Source organism: Cupressus sempervirens, chromosome 9 (assembly GCF_028749045.1).
Source record: "Cupressus sempervirens isolate cs-2001-9-10 chromosome 9, ASM2874904v1, whole genome shotgun sequence".
Lineage (NCBI taxonomy): Eukaryota > Viridiplantae > Streptophyta > Pinopsida > Cupressales > Cupressaceae > Cupressus > Cupressus sempervirens.
In genome coordinates this window covers 145,799,970-145,823,231 of record NC_143126.1, presented here as the reverse complement: position 1 = coordinate 145,823,231, position 23,262 = coordinate 145,799,970, and the positions used below count along the sequence as shown (strand labels likewise).

The 23,262-nt window shown below is 31.3% G+C and overlaps 1 protein-coding gene and 1 pseudogene across 1 annotated transcript in view; one reads left to right on the top strand and one right to left on the bottom strand.

Annotated features, from left to right (window-relative positions):
• Nucleotides 1-9,035: 9,035 nt before the first annotated feature.
• On the bottom strand, nucleotides 9,036-11,900 carry LOC149537929 (uncharacterized; annotated as a pseudogene).
• An 8,925-nt stretch (nucleotides 11,901-20,825) lies between these two features.
• The window catches only part of LOC149537928 (vacuolar protein sorting-associated protein 32 homolog 1-like), an 83,469-nt gene continuing 81,032 nt past the window's right edge, over nucleotides 20,826-23,262 (top strand). The window contains exon 1 of the mRNA XM_089799342.1: nucleotides 20,826-21,150. Coding sequence (XP_089655468.1) covers nucleotides 21,079-21,150 — 72 coding nt within the window. The 5' untranslated portion in view covers nucleotides 20,826-21,078. The remainder of the gene's footprint in view (nucleotides 21,151-23,262) is intronic.

Below are 23,262 nucleotides of genomic sequence, written 5' to 3'. Positions count from 1 at the left end.
TTTGCTAAGATAACTAGCAACTAACAGGAACTACCTAGCATTGTTCCAGCAGAAGACTCGCGACTTAAGACTTGTCTTAATCTATGTTTATTTTGATTGCTTCTAGCAGTGGAGCACCATTCAAAATGTCTCAGAAGATCAGAAACGTTACATCATAGTTTGGAGGATGTTTCGTATAGTCTACATCCACAACAAACAATTTCAAAGCTGACAGTTGGATAGAAAACTATTTAGATGAGCTTCAACTATTCTTAAAAGTCACACAGTAAAAGAAGAATTAAGGATAGAAAAAAATAAAAAGTCAACTTTAACACTTTTACTGTAGAAATTACGAAGATTAGTATGTGATCATGTTTAAACCATTCGCTTTAATAATGCCACATAATTTTGATCCTATAAATAAGGTATAAGAGTTTAAGAAACAATAAATTTCATAGAGTGGAAAAAATTAGCAGAAATTATTAGCATTATTTATAAGAATGAAATTTGGGTTAGAGTTTTCCAAAAAAAAATTCATAACTTTAAATGTTTGCAAGCAAATGCTTTCATGCAGATTAAAATAGCATAAATGCTTACACTTGTAGGGGACACGGCCAATAATGGAGAATGCACGCACTACTCCAAATAAGGAAAGCATTGTAGAACTTTGACATTAGAAAAATCTTCATCATTAGAATAGGTGATTTTCTTGATCGATTTCACTTTTTCAAAATGTTCCAAAAGTTGAGTGTCAGTTTCCAAATAGAGACATTTAGGTAAATAGAAGCTCACCATTATCTTACTGGGTAAACTGCAATCAATAATTCTAATGCTTTCTAAGAGTGGATAATTCGCATCCAGTGTCATATATATATCATTGACATGTCGGAGGGGTGATACAATCAAAAGATCAAAACTAAGTGCTAATCAGAGCAATATCAATATCTCAAGTCTCAAAATGATACATCAAATATACAATGAATATAATGATCAATATAAAGATACAAAAAGGAACAAAAGATAGCATGGACCTAACTACAGCCTTCCCCCTCATCACTAGGAGGAGGAGGAGGAGTAACATCTGCGCGTGTAGGAGGCACTATACCATCAAAAGCTCAAGCATAATCAAAGAACCTTGAGACATGTTGAGCTAGAGGTACTGCATTTTCATATACTACTTAATAATGAGTAGCTCAAGAGGTATGATGACAGGTCTCATCTCGCTCTAACTCTATCTATCTCTTTAGATCTATGGTCTCAGACCATAGATCTACTATCTCACAATTCCCCTCTTCTAGCTAGTCATGTATCTCTAACTATAACTTGCACCTGTAACTTGTCCACCTACCTCTGAGAAGTCCTCAATCTCTCCCTCACATATTCATTGGAGCTTACTTCATAACGACAAGCTTGCGCTGTCAAATCTGATAGCCTCTTCACCATCTCCTCCGATTCCATATTTGCCTCATCCAAAATTTTCATTGCTTCTAAATTATTTTTTTTTAAAAAATTCTTCAACATTTTTATGAAATTGGGAGTTTCAGCAATATCCTCATCAGAAGGCGTAGCTAGTGGCTCGGTGCTTACTGATGCTGCTTTACACTTATCCTGAACATCAAATTGTGAGAGGAATATCAGTAAAACTATCATAAAAACTAAAAAACTGTAAATAAAATAACGTAATAATATAACATTTTTCAACTATCTAATTTGTACAATTTAAAAAAGGTTTACCCTCATTGAAGAAGGGGTGGGAGTAGCATCCTGGTGACCTCTATCATCTGTCAGATCCATATCATCCTATCACAAAGATTAAACATAAAAAATTCAGCTAACTGAAAGCAATAGACAGCAAAAAAAAACTTATTAACAAAATGGTAAATAGTACTTACAACCCTCATGATAGTAACTTTGTTTGTATCTATGTGATTTAAATGGTAATTGATTAGCAGTTCTTCCCCTACACTTATTGATTTAATTGCACAAACAAAAACTTCATTCCCCTCACGAGCCTCAAATATGCAATTGGGTTGCTTACTAGTTGAAGAAGGTCGCGTACTATTTATAAAACCTTCAATATTACCTATTTCTTTTGGTCTCCCATCAATGTACATATCAAATCTTTTACTTTGATCATTTTCTTTCTGTTGTATATAATTAGCTGATACCCCATACCTACGCATACTTTTTATATATCAAACAATCCACATCCAATCATTGTAATTGTAACATGGACTGACATACTTGAACAATTTGACAACTTTGTTGTAACATACCTTTATCCTATCCATGGAAAATAGGCCCAAACCATGTAATGAGGATGGAGCAATGCAATATATCCTCTCATTAACACAAAAATCTGTGTTAATTGGAGGTAGCTCATTGGGTACCCATTCTTTCTCAATGTGTGAGTATCAAAAGGGCACCTTGATGTTGCCTTTGGTCTCATCATCATAAGAACATGACCCCCCATTAGCAAGGAAAAATTGCATTCGTTTATCAAATTTTTTTCTATTCTTTTGACCTCTAGTTGATCTCCCTATTTTAGCCATACTACATGTAGAGCTTTCATCTACCAATTCCTCATTTCCCTCATTCGATGTAGATAGATCTGACAAGTACCTATTTGGTGGGTCCTACAATCCATCAAATGGAAAGTGAAAGTGACAAATATAAAATGTAGTAAGTTGAAAGTGATTATACAATTATATTTCTATACGGACCTTCTTTGTCTATATATACATTATATGATTATATAATATGTCTATTTATAACGTACGTGCTCAATGATAAACAAGAAGAATATAAGAAAATTATGTCTATTTATTGACTTATACCTGGTGATCCATGTCACTGTGCACAATCCATGCCAAACGGGTTAAATTTCTTGTAGTCAATTGACTGTTTACAAAAAGGGTGACAATTAGACACAATATAAACATTGGTAATTATAAATAACATATGTTCTAATCATTAGAAATGAACACAATAAATATGTAATCAAATTTCCTGAATATGTTAATCATTTACCTTAAGTTAGCTAAAAATTACATGATACACGTTTGCTACAAATAACTTAGAAGACAACATGAACAATAGGCAACATCACAAACATGAACAAATTTTGATAAGTAGGAGATGATTTCCACAGCTAGTCAAATTGTGATGTGAATATCAGGATTTAACTGTGTGATTTTGAGTCAAACTCGATGACCCATGTTTCATGAGTAGTGATTCAACATGAATCCATCTCTCATGAGAATAAATGGGACACTTAGCACTCATTGGATCTAGGTGATGCTCACAGGGGTGAAGCACCGGGACCTCCCGAGTTTGACTCAAAATCACACAGTTAAATCCTGATATTCACATCACAAAATGAACAAATTTCCCTTATATATGGAATGCAAGATCGTCAATAGAAGGGGTAATGATGTACCTATAGTCAATTGACTGTTTGCAAAAAGGGTCATAATCAGACACAACATAAATATTGGTACCTATAAATAACATATGTTGTAATCATTAGAAATGAACACAATAAATATGTAATCAAATTTCTTGCATATGTTAATCATTTATCTTAAGTTAGCTAAAAATTACATGAGACGTGTATGCTACAACTAACTTAGAAGACAACATGAATAATATGCAACATCGTAAACATGAACAAATTTGCCTTATATATGGAATGCAAGATCATCAACATAAGGGTGACAACGTTTGTAGTCATTGATTATCTTCATCATCATCATCATCATTATCATCATCATCGCCATCATCACCATCATCATCACCATCATCATCGTCATCATCACCATCGCCATCATCATCATCATCACCATCATCATCATCATCATCACCATCACCGTCATCGTCATCACCATCATCTTGATCTTCATCATCTACTTCTTCATCATCTTCAATATCTTCTTCTTCCATAACATTATACTTTATCGGCCTTCCTCTTGGATCACGTCTAACAACAAATGACCAACCCTGTTTATGTGGAACCTCTAAGTAAAACACTTGCTCACATTGGATTGGAAGAACATAGGGCTCATCTCCAAGTGGCTCAAATGACCTTGTATTGATCATTGTAAATTCATTATCATGTTGAATAACCGTTCTATCTGGATCATTTTGATTTAGTCGTAACCTGTACCATTTGACGACGAGTAAAACTACTTTGAAGGTGTTAAATTCACACTCAATTATATTATCCAAGATGCCATAGTATTGATTTTGAGATTGTTGAGGATGTATGTCATTTCTAGATGATATATTGGTGACGTCAAAAACTACAGTTATCCCAGAATCACAAGTTTTCTTTGTGTCATCCAACCTTTTTATGCAAAATTTGTGGCCATGATAGTACATAGCTTTGTGGTGCTTGATCTGCAATTTTTGAAGTGTGTGTAAATTATTTGCATCGTGAGTTGATACGAAACATACGTCGAGTTATGATCATTAATAAATTTCTACGTACCTCTCCACCTCTTAAACCCTTTACTAGATCAACAACCATCGGCATAACATTGGAATCTCCATTACGATGAGCTTCTGTAACCAATGAAGCAACACCTTCCCATGTTAATGAGCAACCATTTTGTTGACATCGTTCAATCCATTCTGTCATCCAATCAAGATTGTTCGCAATATACAAATGTATTGCATCCCACTCTTGACCACCTGTTTCAAAAAAATACACCAATTAAAAATAACTTATATTGAAGATTTATAAGAATTAATTAACTACAATAACATCTTAGATTTACCTCGATCTACCTTTGCCCATCAAGTACTCCCCTTAGAATTTGTTAATTGAGTTGGGATCCCAAATATGATCTACATGGATCTCTGCTGCAAACTTAGGAAGATATTCACTAATGTACACCATGGTCTGGTATACCATATATCCCTCCACCATAGAACCCTCAGGCTGTGCTCTTTGTCGAACCAAGCCTTTCAAAAAATTTAATTGCCTCTCAACCATCCACATTGACCTGGTTGGTGCAGGTCTAAACAATTCAATCTCCTCAACTTGATGTATGAGGTAGTGTTCTTGGCATTGAAAAAACTTTGAGGTAGACACTTTTGCATTTCACACATCAGAAGAGGAATTTTTCTCTTACAATATTTTATATCTTCTTTATTGATTTCTTTAGATGAAAACCACCTCATGTATTTTCCAAGATCATATATAACCTGTTTGACATTGTTGGCGTGGGAGAGATAGAGGTAGAACGTACTGCAATGTTTATAAAATGATCTTGTCAATATTTTATAAAAGAATGCAATTGAAACTACATGCAATATATAAATATATAGTGAATACAAAATAACATGAATTACCTTAATAAATGTATGCCAATCGTGTGTTTTCAACCCTGGCCCAAATTCACTTTTATTTTATATGACATTGTTTATGTTCGCAGAAAATCCTATGAGAAATCGTATTTTTTAATGACTTCTTTTACAACATTGCTCTGCTGCTCTGACAATAACCAACTAAGGGCACTTGTATCAATTTGGTCTCTATTGTTATTTGATCGAATGCCATTTTTCATTGCATGGTTGGATTCTTCAATGTCACTACAAGTTTTGACAATTTGATCTTTGTCATGCCTTCCATCCAAGATTTTCCATAATGGCTCTGCTACATTCTTTCCAATATGCATAGGATCAAATAAATGCACAATTGGGAGTTTCTCGTAGTACGATAACCTAGTAGATTGCGTAGGATAAATTTTTAGTCCTTTTGAAAGTTGGTCATTGATGTCTTGATGACCTTCACAAGCATCAATCACACCATCAGTAAACAAAACAAAATATCGAAATATAAATTTGAAACAAAAACCATCAAATGGAATGACATTACCTCGACGATTTATTTTATTGCATGTCAACTTCCATAGGCGAGGTGTCATTCTCAGTGGCTTTGATGTAGTCTCTTCTAGACCATTGAAAAGATGTTTTTTGATAATTCAATACTTATGATTTCTGTGCAGAAAGTGTCTATTCTCATCAAACACCTACTTTCTTAAACTTTTTGAATGATGAGATTTCATCTTTGGACCACAAACTGGACATGCAAATTTACCCTTTGTCTAAAGACCTACAAGATTGTGTATAATTGGATTAAATGTGTTAACTTTGACATACCAAAAAAGAGGTGTCAAGAAGAGAACATACCACAAAAATGTGTTAGCCCAAGGGCATTGTGTATTGTCCATACAAGCATTACATGAAATTGAAATTGTCTTTGTCCTATTGGTCTACAAATGTCATACATAGTAACCCCATTCCATAACACCACCAACTCGTCGATAAGGGGTTCAATATATACGTTGATATCTTTAGCTTGGTACTTACCTAGTTGAACGAGCAAAAACATTACATAATTATTTTGACCATTTGATGGATTAGTAATAATAAATTAATTTAGATGACCACTAAATCAAAATATACCTGGAACAATCAGTGTCAGCATTATGTGCTCTCTCTTTATGGACAACCAAGGAGGTATGTTATTGTTGATAACAAAAATAGGCCACACCGAGTAAGTAGATCTCATCTCTCCATAAGGATTGACACCGTCTGCTGCCAATGAAAGCTTGAGATTACGAGGTTCTTCTTTAAAGTGTGGCCATTTTTCCTCTATTTCTTTAAATGCTGAACCATCTGCAAGAATTCACATAATGTCATCTTGACTTCTATTGTGTGCATGGTAATCCATAAATTGTGCCAAGCTATTGCACTTGAATAATCGTTGTAGATGTGGAATAATGAGAATATGCCGAAGAACCTTGCAAGGCACCTTTTTTGTTAATCGATCTGATTGATATCTATTGATATGACAAGTAGGGCATTGTGTTGCAAATTCATGATGTTTATGATATATAATATGATCGTTTAGACATGCATGTATTGTTTGATACTCCATTCCAATATCTTTCATGATGGCAGATAATTCTTGGTATGAGTGAGGTAGAATGTTTGATGGTGGTAACAAACACTCACCTATCAATCCATGACCAAATATAATTTCTTAATTTAAAGAATATTAATTGCTACATGAACCCAATGTTAATTGTAAGGGAACTACAAGTAAAATGATGAAAGAAGATGGCATACCTTAACATACGTGTCATTGCTATGTTGGATAAACCATTCATAACCTTCAAGTTCACCAATAGAAATACAGTGGCAAGAAGAGTTGTTTTGGAGACTTCATATAGGGACTGGCGTGCCTTTTCAAGTAAAGGTACATCAAGCTCTGTGTCATCATCATCATCATCATCATCATCATCATCTTGATCATCGTGATAATTTTGATCATCATGATCTTCATCATCTTGGTCTTCTTCCATGGTATCATTACCTTCTACTTCAATATTCACACCTCCATGTTCCCTCGTTTGGACATCCGCATTCTTTGAATTGTCATGGTCCATAACATGAAACTCAGGGATGTTGACCTATATGAAAATGATGACCTTATATTAACCATGACCATGATGTCATCATCAAACCATGTCTTATGTAATTTATAAACTATTAAAATACATACCAATGGGCGATACTCGTTTCCCCCTTCAATGTGATCATGTTGCCTACAATGTTGCTCAACTGTCGTGATTAGATATCTTCGAGTCTTTAAGCCCTTACACATTTTTCAAGGACAATAATATTTTCCATCACCTTTTCTTTTTAAGTTAGACCACAGTCTAGCAATTGTCTCCCTATTTTTTTGTGTGTTGATATCGTCAAACATGGTCTTTCTTGAATGAAATGACTCGTTGGTGGAAGAAGGATGATTTGTTTGCAACTTGCAGATGGAGTAGTAAGAGGAAGACACATATAAAAAGGATTTAGGTCTCTAAACCAAGTAGGAGTTAGGACATGCTGGAGTGGGGTCAACCCAAGATATTTTGGAATCTTGAAGAACCTGGTAAAGGGTATTTGGAAAGGTGAAAATAAACAAGTATTTTTATAGCTACAAAGGAGGAATCGAGAGCATTATAAATAATGAAGAAGAAACTTAAATCCATACAACTTCACCTCTATGTACAATTTGACCTTTCTGCAAGTGAAATATGATAATATACAAAATTTCCAATCACATTTTCACTTAAAAAAGAACACCAAATACACCTTTGCTACAATATCTTCTTCAAATTCTTCGCTATCAGATTCTTCAGAACTGCAAACTCCTGTGCAAAAAAAAGATGAGATGTACTAAGTAATTTTTGATGGGCAATATTTAAACAAATCAACTATCAAAAAAACAATTTATGAAATTCAGTTGCTTTATTATGTACTGAAGAAACAACAAGATATTCCCAAGTCTATCTATAGAATGCCTATCTGCATGGTTGTTTGCAAATAGTCTAGTATGGTGCCGCTTTTGAACAACAACAAATGTCACTGGGGTTGGTAATTTGGCTCAAGAGATGCACAAGCCTGTTGACACCACAAAACGTTTAGTTCATATAACATTCAGCTGTCTTCTTTAACAAAATCCAAAGATAATACAAACAAACTAATGAGCCGTGTCTATCTTAATTGAATAGCAAGTACTATAGTGAATATTAGGAAACTAACCTTGCGAATAGCATCCAGTTCATAAAGTATTAGGAAAGTCACCTTGCTGATTAGTTTAACATAGATTGGTGAATAGAAAATTCATAATAAAAATCTGATTTTTTTCCACACTTGTTCAAACCATATAATGAAATGACAAAAAATGAATTGTATACGAGTCACTCCAAATCCTTAGCTTTTAATACACTTCATAGATGAGATTGCATTATATGTTTTGAACAAGATGTGGAAAAAAATCAAATGACATAGATATAAGCATTATCACACCATGAGTGAAGCAACAATTGCATAAAGCTTTATTGCAAAAAAATTGTCAATATTATTTACATTGTACATACTTGTTTATATAATGCTTCAATTCCTAAACTAAGAAACTATAGCTAGTGTTCTAACCATGCATAAAAATAAAATTATAGTGCAGATGTATGAAATTATATGCATAACTACTCCTATACTAGTTTATAACTACTATGGAAGCACAACACTGCAATCACAATACCAAATCCAACTCCATAACTTAATCCCAATCCCACTGCCCACCATCGACTCTCTATTATATCTTTGCTGCTACCCACGGTAGTCTTATTCCATTATGTTTGATGCTCTCTGCAACCTGAACCACAACCCAGTGTCGTATTTTCAAGGGGAAACCCATGAAGGTTGGGGTTTCCTAAAAAGGAGGAAGCATCAAATGTTGTGAATTGTTTACCCTGTGGTATTAATCCTAACAACATGTTGTTTGAAAGATTCAATACTCCGAGGAAGGTTAGATTTGAAAATTTGAAAGGAATTTTTCCTAACAACTTGTTTTCTAAAAGATCTAGAGACTCTAAATGAGCCATGTTTGCCAAGGATTCAGGAATTGAACCACATAGCTGATTATTTGAGAAGTTGAGAGAAATTAAACCTTGGAGGACTCCCAATGATGGAGGAATATTTCCTAAGAGGTTGTTATGTGAGAGATCCATGAACTTGTCTGCATAGATTATCTTCTTGTATGTTTGAACCCTTCCTTTTATCCAAATTGTTACTTCATCCTTGAACTTTGATTCATAAGGAGGGTCCAGATTTAAATCAGTGAAATAAGAGAAGGTAAGTCGTTCATCAATAATTTGAGATTGATTGACCATAGCATATAAATTACTTAGATCTTGAGGGATACTTTCTGATAAACAATTACTCGATAAATCTAGAATTTGGAGATTTTGCAACCTCATAAGTTGGGATGGAATTTTACCTTCGAAATTATTAGAGGTTAAGCTCAAAATTTTCAAATCTTTCAACTTTTCAATCCAAACAGGAATTTTACCTTCAAATTTATGATTTCCCAAATCAAATATTTTGAGACCTGTGCAATTTGAAAGGGATGGAGGAATATTACCTTGAAACCTATTGCCATTGAGATTTAGTACATGAAGAGTTGTGAGATTTCCCAACTCCTCTGGAATCTCCCCTACCAAATCATTGTGAGCCAATTTTAAAACCACTAATTGAGAACATGACCTGATAGTTGCAGGGATCTTGCCCATCATCTTGTTATTTGACAAGTCCAAAATGTGCACTCTATCTGAATTTGTGCAAGTAGAACTTGGAATTTCTCCAGAGAGGTTATTTCCTGACAATGACAGAAAGATCGATGCCCAAATATCTAATGGAGGTCTAATGTTTGGAATCATGTCATTAAACATATTATCTGACAGATCTAATAGGAATGAAACAAAATCCAGAGTAGGAAGTGTGCCATACAATCTATTCCCTTGCAAATCTACTGTAGAAAACCAATGGGATATCTGCCAGGGTAGAGACCTTTCTAGATTGTTATCTAAAAGAATGAGTGTATCAAGATTAGGAAGATCCCACAACCGCGAAGGAATATTTCCCACAATGTTGTTACTTGAAAGATGTAGTTCCTTCAATTGATATTGTTGGGACAAAAATGCAGGGAAAACACCTTCTATATTGCAAGACCTCAATGCCAAGTACTCCAAATGGTCAAACTATGGAATCCAACTTGCAAATATAGTAATAAATAACTGATTTTCAAAAAGGTCCAATCCTTGTAAGCGAGTTAGATTTTCAAGTATCTGAAATGAAATGTTGCCTCTTAATCTGTTGGAAGCAAGCACCAACACTTTTAAACTGGCCATCTTCAAAAGAGAATCTGGAATTGTTCCTGATAGCTGGTTATCGTCCAGATGCAGCTCACTTAATGTTGAAAGCTCACATAGAGAGGGTGGAATCTGGCCAGTCAAATGATTATGGATGAGTAACAATACTCTTAAACTTGCCAGCTTTGAAATGGAGTCTGGGATTCTTCCTAATAGCTGGTTGTTACTGAGGTCCAGATATGCAAGGGATAAAAGGCTGTCAAAAGAGGACGACATAGTTCCCTCCAAATTATTATGGGACAGATCCATGGTCTCGAGTTTTGAATAGTTTGCAGGAGAGTGGGAAAACTCTCCACTTAAATTGCAGCCAGAAAGAGATAGAGCAACAAGTGAGTTGGAATGGCCTAAAACGAACGAAAGGTTTCCCTTCAAGTCATTATTACCACTAAGGTCAAGATTTCTCAATTTCGAATGGGGCATGAAATTGGAAGGGATGGAGCCATTTAGATTACTGTAGCTGAGATCAAGTGAAACCAACAAAGATGCATTCTCAATCCAAGAGGGTAGTTTGGACGGGAATGAATTCCATGATAAATGTAGATGGGACAAAGAGGTCAGATTTGATAGATCTGGAATATTACCTAACAACCCACAACTAAATAGTTGAATCTGGGTGAGATTGTGAAGACCGCCGAGGGCCTCACCCCAGCTCTCTGAGCCCATTGTCAAGTTCACTTCATTCATTCCCAAGAATTCAAGGCTTCTCAGAGCTCTGGCCCATACATCAAACTTAGCACCCTTAAATTCCCAATTATATGAAAGATCTAGATGATGCAAGCTTGACATATTTCCCAACACTAGAGGAACCTCACTGCCAAATCCAGTATTTGACAAGCTAAGAAATGAAAGCCTCTATAGTTTTGAGAACTGTGGAGGAATAGAAATACCTTGAAAGTAATTCCAGCTGAAATCCAAGTGCTGCAGGTGTTGTAGATCAAACAACAATGGATGAATTTCACCACTCAACTGATTACTTAGATCAAGGGTAATCACATGCGATGTATGATAATCGCAGCCAACACCCTCCCACTCGTAACAATTCAATCCACGCCAAGAGGATAACTAACCCGAGGAAAGATAAAGGCCACCCTTGAAATCTAACAGAGAACTTCTCTCATCTTCGATACATGCTGTTGAAATTGACATATTAAGTTATGGAGTTGGATTTGGTATTGTGATTGTAGTATAGTGCTTCCACATTTCTAAAAATTACAGTGCAGATGTATGAAATTATATGCATAACTACTCCTATACTAGTTTATAACTCCTATATTATGATTGTTTAACTCCATCACCCAAGAGGATGCCAAACAAGATTAAGTTTTACCAGAGATGTCAAAAAATTACATTCAGAAAAATCTAATTTATAGAAATAACTGCAACAGGTAAAGCACATTTGAAAGATAAAAATAAACAACTTATGTATATAAATCCTAGAATCATTATGATTCAAAATATTACTTGACTTATAATTAATAATTATGGAAGGTTTTGTTTTCACTGCAGTCAAAATCCGTTAATAGAATGGGTGAAGGTAAGGTAGGGATATACCAAACTCGCACTGTAATGTGGTTCCACATTTATATGACACTTTTGAAATATTAAAAATATATAAGTAGTTCACCATAGTTTTTAACTCTCACAATATTAAAGAAATGATATTCTATGATGCCAGTGTTTTTCCTAAATGCTAGACAAACTACATTAGAGATGTATAGTATTTCATATACTACTACTCAAGAGTTCTAATCATTTCAAATTGTAATAGAATAATTACTATATATTAAATGTACATTTATCTCACATGGCCTTTACCTTATTGTTCACTTGTTGTAATGCTTATTTATGGATCATGTACAAATGTGTTATGAGTTTTGGAAGATATTACCTTATCTCATAGACATCCTTGGTATCAAAACTAGCTTGGTTGTATATATGTAAAGCATATTTTCAAGATTTCCATTTAAAAGGATACTTCTACATTTTCCATTATCTCCTCACTAAAACACAAAACACTAATTCTGAGCCATAAGTTTCCATCAATAAAATACAGATGTATTGATAAGACATAGATCAATGCAAAAGCAAAGAAGAAAAGCTTGGTGAGGTAAGGCCACATAATAGAAGGAAAGAAGTATATGAGAAAATTGTTAAATAGGCACACTAAATTGTTTGTGGAGAACATTAAAATAAAGTCAATGAATTAAACTTCTATGATGCCCCCAATCCAGCTGGTCAATGCACCACTACAAGTGATAAACATGACATTTTTAATTACCCTTACAAATACCCATAAACTAAGATTTGTGCATCTCAAATGCAACTAGAAATTTTTTGCTAACACTATTTTGTAACCCTACGAATAACATGCAATTAGCGAAAGCACCAAACTTCCATTAAGTTTCAAGCAGATTCCATTTAATGTAGAAGAAAAGAAATCTCAAACTAGTTAGCATATTAGTTTCCTGATTTTCACCAGTTCTGGAGGGCCTATAAGCAAATGAGAGGGAAATTCCCTTAGTGATGTAACATAAACAATTATTGTTCTTGGCTCTCAGTTGAAGAGGTTTTAGTACGAGGCTCGCACTCCCATACCAAGTAACAAAGACGATTGGTGTTCTTCACTACCAATTAAGAATATCCCAATCTAAGGTTTGTGCTCTCATATCAAGTAACAAAAACAATTATGGTTCTTGCTTCTTATCAAAGAGGTTTTTCAAGCTAGGTCACAGGCTTCCATACTAAGTAGCGGAAATAATTATTGTCCTTGGCACTCAACTGAAAAGGTTTCAGTTTAAGGCTCTTGCTACCATACAGACTAAAACAAAAACAATTATTGCTCTTAGCTTACAATTGAAGAAGCTCTAATCTAAGACTCATGCTCTCATATCAAACAATAAAAAATTATTATTATTCTTGATTATTTGTCCAAGAAATATTAATCTAGAACTCATACTCTTATATCCAATAACAAACATATATCATTCTCAATTGTCAATCCAAAAAGTTTCACTCTAAGAATTCTACTTCCATATCAAATAACAAATATAATTACTATGTTGCTCCCAATATAAAAAGTTCCAATCTAAAGCTCATGATCCTATATAAAATATTATTAAACAAGCTAAGATTTCTTCAATCCATAATAACTTCTCCAAATATAGAATATTATTCATCAGTTTTACCAATAACCAAAGTAATTGGTAGACAAAAGGTCACAGGCTGCAGATTCAAACCATTGGAGTGTCTAAAAGAAATTGCATTGTACAGTTGACACAAAACGTGAGCCAAATTGTTGCATGAAGCTTAAAATAGTGAAATAGTTGAAGTCAATGAAGTCAATCATAATGTAGGTTCATATAATCTAAATGTTTTTGGTAGAACTTGCTCAACACACTGAATTAAGATCTAAATTGTTAGTTTTTCAGCTCCCCAAAAGTAGGATGCCACAACAAAAAAATTGCCTTGTCAGGACAGCGTAAATGAATATCTCACCAAGCCACTTTCCACATGAAATCAAAGATTATCTTGGTTAATTTCTTTGTTTAATTCAATGGGCTCAATATAACTTCAATCTCTTTAATAAGTACTGTTGTTTTCAACTGTTATATGGTACATAGTATTACAGTTGTTTGAAAGTTTTTGTAATGCACATTCAAAGCCCTTCTAACGAATAGTTTGATGGACCAGAAGTTCCACAAGATGAATACAACATGTGGTTGCAGAAGACCGGGATGCATTAAGCAGTCAGTACTAAAAAAGTAGCACAAGATTAATGCATGGAGTGCTCAAACCACTAATTTTGGAGAAAATGCTGCCAACATGGAGTCCCAAGCGCATTCTTATGAAACCTCTTATAGTGTGGTTGAATTGACACCACATGGCGGAGAAGGGAACACTTTCTACTGTTGAATATAGGAGGATAATAAATCATGTACCACCTAAGAATACATAAACAAGGGCTTGAATGCAGAAAAAGGCACGATCCAAGGCTTGATCGTGCATGAGGAGTTGAGTGCTTGGAAGAGGGGACAAAGCCATTCATGGTAAATCTGTGTGGAGTTTGGACAAGATAGAGGGTGACAAAACTAGACTGTGGGAGTTACCACCAAAATTTTATATATTACAACCCTATACAATGCCATGGTAAAGAAAACCATATAACTCTAAACTCTTACCTGTTACAATGGTCCCTACACAATGCCGAGTCCTCTCTTCCAGAACCCGCCCTTGAAAATCTATGCCCTCCTGCGAGCAAAATGCTGGAAGTGAAGGAGTTGAAGTGGTGGGTCAATGGAGGTCGACCATCGGCACATCAAGAAGCATTCCAGCGATTGCCATACAATTCTATGCCTAAAATTATATGGCAATTGTGAACCATCGAAAGCTCGCCCTTATGTTTTGTTCTCCGGACTCGCAGCAACCCTCGCGCCAAATGAAATGTGTTATATTTTTGCCCTTTTTTTTTGTTTTATGCTGTAGTGTGTGTCACAATTGCGACAAAAATAATTTGTCACAATTGCGACCAACACAGGCATGTTACAAAAAAAAAAACAAAAAAATGCTTTATAACTCGACCAACCAACCCATTTAAAATGCTTGGTCGCAATTTAGGGTAAAATGCACTAGTGGCATCTAACAACCACCTATAATTAAAATACTCAATACTATTATTAAGTTACAAAATATACAATTTTAATATAATAATGTTGAAAAAGGAACTTTATGGAAATAACTGTGATAGTTTGATGGGCTCATCTAAAAATGATTAATTATTATTATTTTTTTTGGCAAATGTGGACGGGCCACAAACTATATACAAAAATGATTAATTATTCATATATATAAAATATATTTTTAATATACAATAATAAATTGATATATTCAATAAAAAAAATATTTCTCCAACGAGTTTGCTTTTATATTTAATATTATATATTATATTTTTTGTGCATAAATCTAAAAATCATTTAGAAATTATGTAAAATTATAATTTATCAAAGTGATTAAGGAGGTTGGGTAGTCTATAAATTCTCTTAATCATAAAGTGCATTCAAATTTTAAGAAATTATCTATTATGGCTTAATGGAGTGATTGCAGATTCTTCTCAGCAACAAGGCAAAAAATTAGATATAACACTAGTTATGCTTAATGTTTATAACATAGTCTTGGTTTTATTATTTTTTCATTGTGTCTATTTAACAGTGTTTAGAATTGACATATTTTAAATAAAAAAAATTTAATTTTTTTTAATTTCTAACAGTTAATTTCATCATCTTGTATCTAAAATAAAATGATTAAATAACCATTTCAAAATGTTTGATTATATAACTATATATCTTGTATTGATAGGTACATATACAATATATATGATAATAATAGCAGAATCACCATACTTAACTTTATAATATTATTAAAGTGATGGAGTTATTATATGTTTGTTTACGTTTTTTAAGAAGTTAAGATTGAAATTTAAATAGTTACCTAAGTGTTTTGAAATCAAGAATGGATTCATATCAACTTGATTAAAATGTATATTAATCAAATACAAAATTATTTTCTAAAAGCATATACTACTTTTTTATGGCTAAGATTATGCATCATTTTGATTTGAAATTTATCATTCTAACATAGAATTAATTGGAGTTTTAATGCATGTAAAATTTAAATGCATGCCCTTGACAGTATCGCAAAATTTAAAATATATAACTATACAATTACACTTGAATGATCTAATCAACAAATGTTATAGGATTAGGAAGACTTTAAATTGAGCCTACTTCAAACAATAACTAAAAGATCTTAATTAGATTATTTAATATTTAATTATTAAAGTATTTAAAGTATTTTATACAAAGTTTTTAGATCTTAATTAATATTTGTCAAAAATGCACCATATAAATTATTTTAGGAATTAAAATTATTTTTATTTAATATATTAATTTATTTTATTTAAATAAATTTTTATATTTTAGTATTTGCTGAAAGGCTACATACTATTGTAATAAGTTTATCTTAACTCGTTATTAAAACTTTTATTTCCACTAATTACTATTAAATATTTTTTCTTTTCTAATTAATTAATTTTTTAAATAAAGTTAACATGCTTATTTTTTAACTTATAAAATGATCAAAATCATTTATCTGAGCAATGGTTGGCTAATATATTTCACATCTTAAACACGAATTTGATGGAATGAGCCAATATGTTAGGAGGCACTACCCACATTAATAGAAACATGTCATTTATAAAAAATATTAATATTAACAATCCATGCTATTGTATACAAATATATTTTATATTTTTCTTAATCTTTTTATTAAAGAATGTATTTTTTTTCACTTTTAATTCTTTTAATTATGTACATGTATAAAATTATTTTAAGCATTTTTAATTATATTAAAACAATATCAAAATTAACCTTAAACTTAATATTTATTTTACTTTAAACCTTAACATTCAATTAATTTAATAAATAATTATTTCACTATATAATAAATAAAATAATATCTCAAAATATGTAATTTCAAAATTTTAATCTTTGGTAAGTTTATATTATTAAATATAATATTTTTTAAAACTATTTTTTATTAAATTATCTTATATTAAACTATAATTAACTATTAGGCAAATACTAGCCACTATGTAGCACTTGTTTGATTGGTAATCGTTTGAAGTTTAAATCTTTTATTAGTCCTACCTATAACTAATGTTTTCAGTGAACACATTTGCATTAGTTTCTCGCTCATAATTTTCTTTTTCCATACAAACCCTAATGTTTTAGTCATCTTTTAGTTTTATTTTCAATTCTTTATGAATATTTCAATTTTTTGATTGGTTCTCTATAATTTCGTTGGAGTTTTATTATTTTCTTTATTCAGAAATTAAAAAAAAAAATTGCAACTAGATATTTTCATGGCTTATTCAAAGAGACTTCTAGACATTATTATCTTTATTCAGTAAATACAAAGTTGTCAATAGATAATTTGAAAAGAAACTTATACATGCACTCCATCCAAATTTTACATGGTGAACAAAAGCAATTACTCAACACCATTGTTCAATTTCTTTTGCTTTTGCTAATTTTTGCTACCTAGCACTACCGATGCACTCCAACTTTTAATGTTAGTAACTTTTATTCATTATTTAGAAAAATCATTGTGTTGAAAAAATAAGTGCAACGTGAAATGAATAAAATAAAATATTATAGTTAAGTTAGCATGTAGTGTCAAACAGTGTAGAATATATTTGTGATTTATATTTATATTTATATTTTCCTTAAAAGACTATATATAATATTGTATGATATTTTGAAGAGACGAATGGTTACTAAATAGTTGTTAGAATTTAAATTTAGAGATTTTTAATGGGAGGCTTTTTTGGATAATTTTAAAATTATTTCTATATAAAATAAATAATAAATAAAGATATTGAAAATATTATATTATATTAAAATTCTATTTAGCATAAATATTATAAATATACAATTCTATACATCTTACCTTATCATATTTAATTATTTTATAGTTAATATTTCAAAATTATAAGTTTTTTTTGTTTTTTTTAAATTTTTTTTTTGTTTTTTTTTCCATTTTGAACATAATAAAACAATGATAAGTTATATTCATAATGATTTAAAAAATATCTAAATAAATCAAAGAAAAGTACACATGCATATACATATATACATATCATATCATGTCTAGTACTATAATAACTATTCTTATAGATGTTGTATATGATATGTTTAGTTTCTCTTCGCTCCTAATTTAGCTTTAAATTTACTACAAAATTTTCACTATATAATACTTACAATTATTACAAAACATAAAATCATTCTACCATTTCTTTGGGACTAAAGCTCTCCAGAGCTCGCTCTTGTTATTATTAGTTCCTGCCAAGGTAGGAATACTTATGTATTCCTGTCAATCCAAATTCAATCTAAATAGGACATTAACACTAAGTAATCAAATCCAAGAATTTAAAAGATTATATGAGATTTCAAATGTTTATATCTTTTTCTAATTTTTCATTATTTTATAAATCACATTTTTCATTCATTCCATTGGTACATACTATTTTTGGTGGGGGAGAAAATTAATTTTTTTCAACAAAAAATACAAATATTTTCTAACAACTTCCTCTTGCATTAATTAATGTATTAATTATAACTTTATCTTTTTCACATTTGTGACAAGTTGATAAGATTTTTTCAATCATTTTATCTTCCACCTCAGACAACATGTCTAATCAATATTAATTATCACAATCTATTAAGTATTTTTAATTTTTATTTTTAAATATATTTATTATTAGTTTTACATTGATGCTTATTTTTGACTATTTGATATAACTTGTTCCTAAAACTTCATGTAATGCATAAATTCAAATTATATATATATATATATATATATATATATATATATATATATATATATATATATATATATATATATATATATATATATATATATATATCTTTTTAATATAATTTCAATATATTATATCTTTGTATTTGAATTTTTAATTTTTTTAAAACTTTTCTTTTTTAATAAAAGTAGTTAAATTATTAGTATTATTTTACTTTTATAAAAATAAATTAAACAATATTATTTTTTAATTATATTTTATAATAGTGTTTGTAATATGTATAATTGATAAGTGTTACAATTTTTAAATTATATTATTTATTATTATTAATATTTTTTATTTAAATAATTTATCATTTAGTTTAAATACATTTAAAACTTATATATATATTTTAATATTAAATTAATAATTATATTTTATATCAAAAAAAAACTAAAGAAATAACCACGAAATAGAAATAATTCAATTCTAAAAGATATATAAATTATTATTATGTTTTTATAAACTATGTATTAAAATTAAATAGTTATATTTTATTTCTTATTTATTACATCATATTTATTCATCAACATCAAATTTATATGTATTACATCTATTTATTATTTACAAATGTACATATTAAATTATATAGATATTATTTCATAATTAAAAATTACTTAATTTTATGAAAAATTTGGAAATACAAAACATTAAATAGTAAATTTTCTCTAATTCTGTAAAATTAAACAATTAATTTTACTTATAAAATATTTTTATATTTCAATACATTTCATTTTTTCTTATAAAAATGTGAGTTTTATATAAAAATTAAATTCTTAGTTTCATTAATTAAAATATAATATATTTTAATTCTTTATTATAACTATGATTTTATTTTGATTATTTGTTTTATTAAGAAAAATAATTATATTTAATTCTCCCTCTCTCACACACACAACACTTATGTTGATATCACTCTATCTTACTATTTTATCTCTCTTCTTGTTCCTCCTTTATATTATCTATCCATTTTTTCTTTGCATATATGTTTATGTTGTTATTGGTGTATATTGTTATTTATCTCTATCTATATCTCTATCCTATTTTTTGTCCAATGCGAATGATTTAAAATAGTGTGAATTTCATTTGATAATCAAGATGAGAATAATACATAGTAGGGGGAGTTATTCCAACTACTTATGGTTGTCTAGTAGCATGCATGTTATGCTTAAAGATATAATGTGATACTCCAAATGCTTCATCACTTTTTCAAGTTTTATAATTCAAATATTGGTATGGATATATTTCCTCATTGCACATAATTTAAGTTGTCAATGTAGAAGGTGCAAATTTGTCTAAAGCATATGTATTGATCGTAGTATGATATTAAGTACTTAGTGCCATATCGAAGACTTTGGCCTCTTATTCTTGGGCTTAAATGCCCAAAGATATAATAATATAGCACGAAAATTTAACAACAAAATATGAGCCATCCTATCAGATTACAACATTTTTCAAACGAGAATTTAGCAACAAAATATGAGCAATCTTATCATATCACAAATGCATTTCTAGGCAAAAATTAATGCATTTATAATGTTAATTTAGATTCTCACTCATCTATACCTCTTATGCATTAGAAAGGAAGTATGACACATTGTGTCTCTTGTTTCCGTCGCATAACTTAGCTATTAATCAACATAAAAGCGTACAAGCAACCTACGTTCAATACAAACTAAAAAACGAATTATGGACGATTCTTTATGTCGAGTCTGGAAGCTTGGACTCGCATTAATGCCACTATAGAAATTCCTTCACTGAAAAGCCGAGACGAATTTTAAATCTAGCAAACAACCAGACTTCGGCGTTAGAATATCGAGAGCATATCATTGTCTTACCAGCTACCATAATTTACATATACACATCACAATCCCGTGCTATATACGCAGCAGTAACTGTCGAAACCCTATCAGAATGTTCAACAGGATTTTCGGAAAACCCAAACAGGAGCCGACGGCTCTCTCCACTCTCGATAAGCTCAATGAGGTATGCATGTTTTAAAATTTTATCTCGTAGAAACATATCAAGTTGCTTTGGGAATATGTATTTAGGAAGTGTTACTTTCTGTAGAGTTGGTTGTAATTTGTAATATAATTAGCATGAATTCGAAGTTTTACGTTCTTCAGTTTTGTGCTTAATTAGTATCTCTTCATGATCATACTTCTGTGATGTATCTCACTGGATGGAGGAAGGTACTAATTCTAGGGGGATTTTAAGATTCAGCGTTCCAGTTGGACATATGGTCGATTTTTCTAATTAATATTTGATTCCTGTCCTTGTCTTTTGGTTGGTTTTTTGTTTTTGCGTTTGATGAAAATGAAGACTGATGAGTGCAAATGGCGAAAGTGAAAAACGTTTTGGCACGGTTACATCATAATAGGCATGTAAAGATAGAAAAGAGAAATTAAAAGGAAAAAAGGTTAAATTCAGTTAGGTATGGAAGAGAAGATGAAAAATTGTAAAAGAAATTTCCAAAGAAAATATTTATGTTGTAGCGGGAAACTCTCTATATGTACGTACGTTTGTAAGTATAGACATACATACATACATACATTGTGAGTGTACTTTTGTTGCTTGTTTGTCTTTAAAAATGTAAAGAGCCTGAATCCAGCTTTTCCTGATTATGAAGATGATTAACACGGTTTTCTTGAGGCACTGGTAGTCATGCTTCGTAGAAAAGATAGAGAACCCTAAACGGGATGGAGTTTGCTTGATTAGGGTAAGACAAAATTGAATAGGGATGGAATTAAACATTTCACAGATAAAGGGAAAATGATGCCCTCATTTCGTATTTAAAAAACCCAATTCTGTTTTGTTTGTTTATTTCTTCCTTTTGCTTTCTTGAGTGTCATGCATAGTTTGGTAGAGAAATATGCTTGCAATCACATTCTGTGTTTAGGTTTGTCCTGATTAGTCAATAATTTTTTTCCTTTTTCTTTTTCCTTTTGGGTATTGCTGAACAATAGCTTTCCTTTTCTATCAATATTTATGTGGACATGCATACCGGTCTATTAAGTAGAGGTTTGATTTCAAATCTAAAAAATACCAAGGGACAAATGAGTACGTAATAGCGATGCGGAAGGATCTAATCAACAACAATTAGATCTAATAAAAAACACTTAGAGGTTAAGGATAATTGAATTTAAAACTAAAATGCGAATGACCTGATCAGAAGAGTATTAATAGAACTTTGGATTCACCAAGTTATCACTCTCCTACATTTTGCCACAAAGATGCTTGTAATGACCCTTTCATGGATTGCCTTGTAATCTGCCCTAAATACAAAAAATTCCAAATGAAACTGACAACACAATGTAGTTAGAGCTATAATCCTAACCTAGGATTAAGATAAGATAGGCATGTGTTGGCACTTGCAATCAAATTAGTTAATACAAATTTAATCATAATACATGTAATACATTCATTAAGGCCAAGAGAGAAATATACTTATAGCACAAAACTTTCACAGGCTCAATCCATGGTGAGGGTTGAGATAGGAAAGACATGATGAGGTGCTCTAATTATCTCCAGTCCTAGTGCCAAGAGTAGAAATTCTGTCCCGCTTGGCCTTGTGTGGTTGCAACCAAGCTCATTAGGTGGTGTGCCTAGTGGAGCCTGTACACCGGTCCCCCTATCACACCAACTTTCTCTCCTATTATAATTGAGGATCCATTTTTCCATTACCTCTATGACTAACCCATATGGGCTCAAAGAGAAGCTCGTGATAGGGTGACCTTAATTGGACCCTAGGCCCAAGAGCAGAATCTATGTCTCTCTTGACCTAATGTAGTCCTTAACTGTTCTCATGAGGCGGTGTACCTAGTGAGGCCTCATTGTTCCTCCTTCTTGCACTTCTTCTTTTTTCTAATATGGTTTATTATTACAGTTGCATGATATTGTCATTTGCATAGATGTAAACACACATTTACATTGCATATATCTATACTAAGCATGCAAATATATTGGAGATAAAGTCTGTAAAAGAACATTGATATTCACATCATTTAAATATGCATTAGCAGTATAATTATTCTGTCATCCCACAATATCTGAAAGTTTTAATGCAATCTGATCTATTATAATTTATAAATAATATTT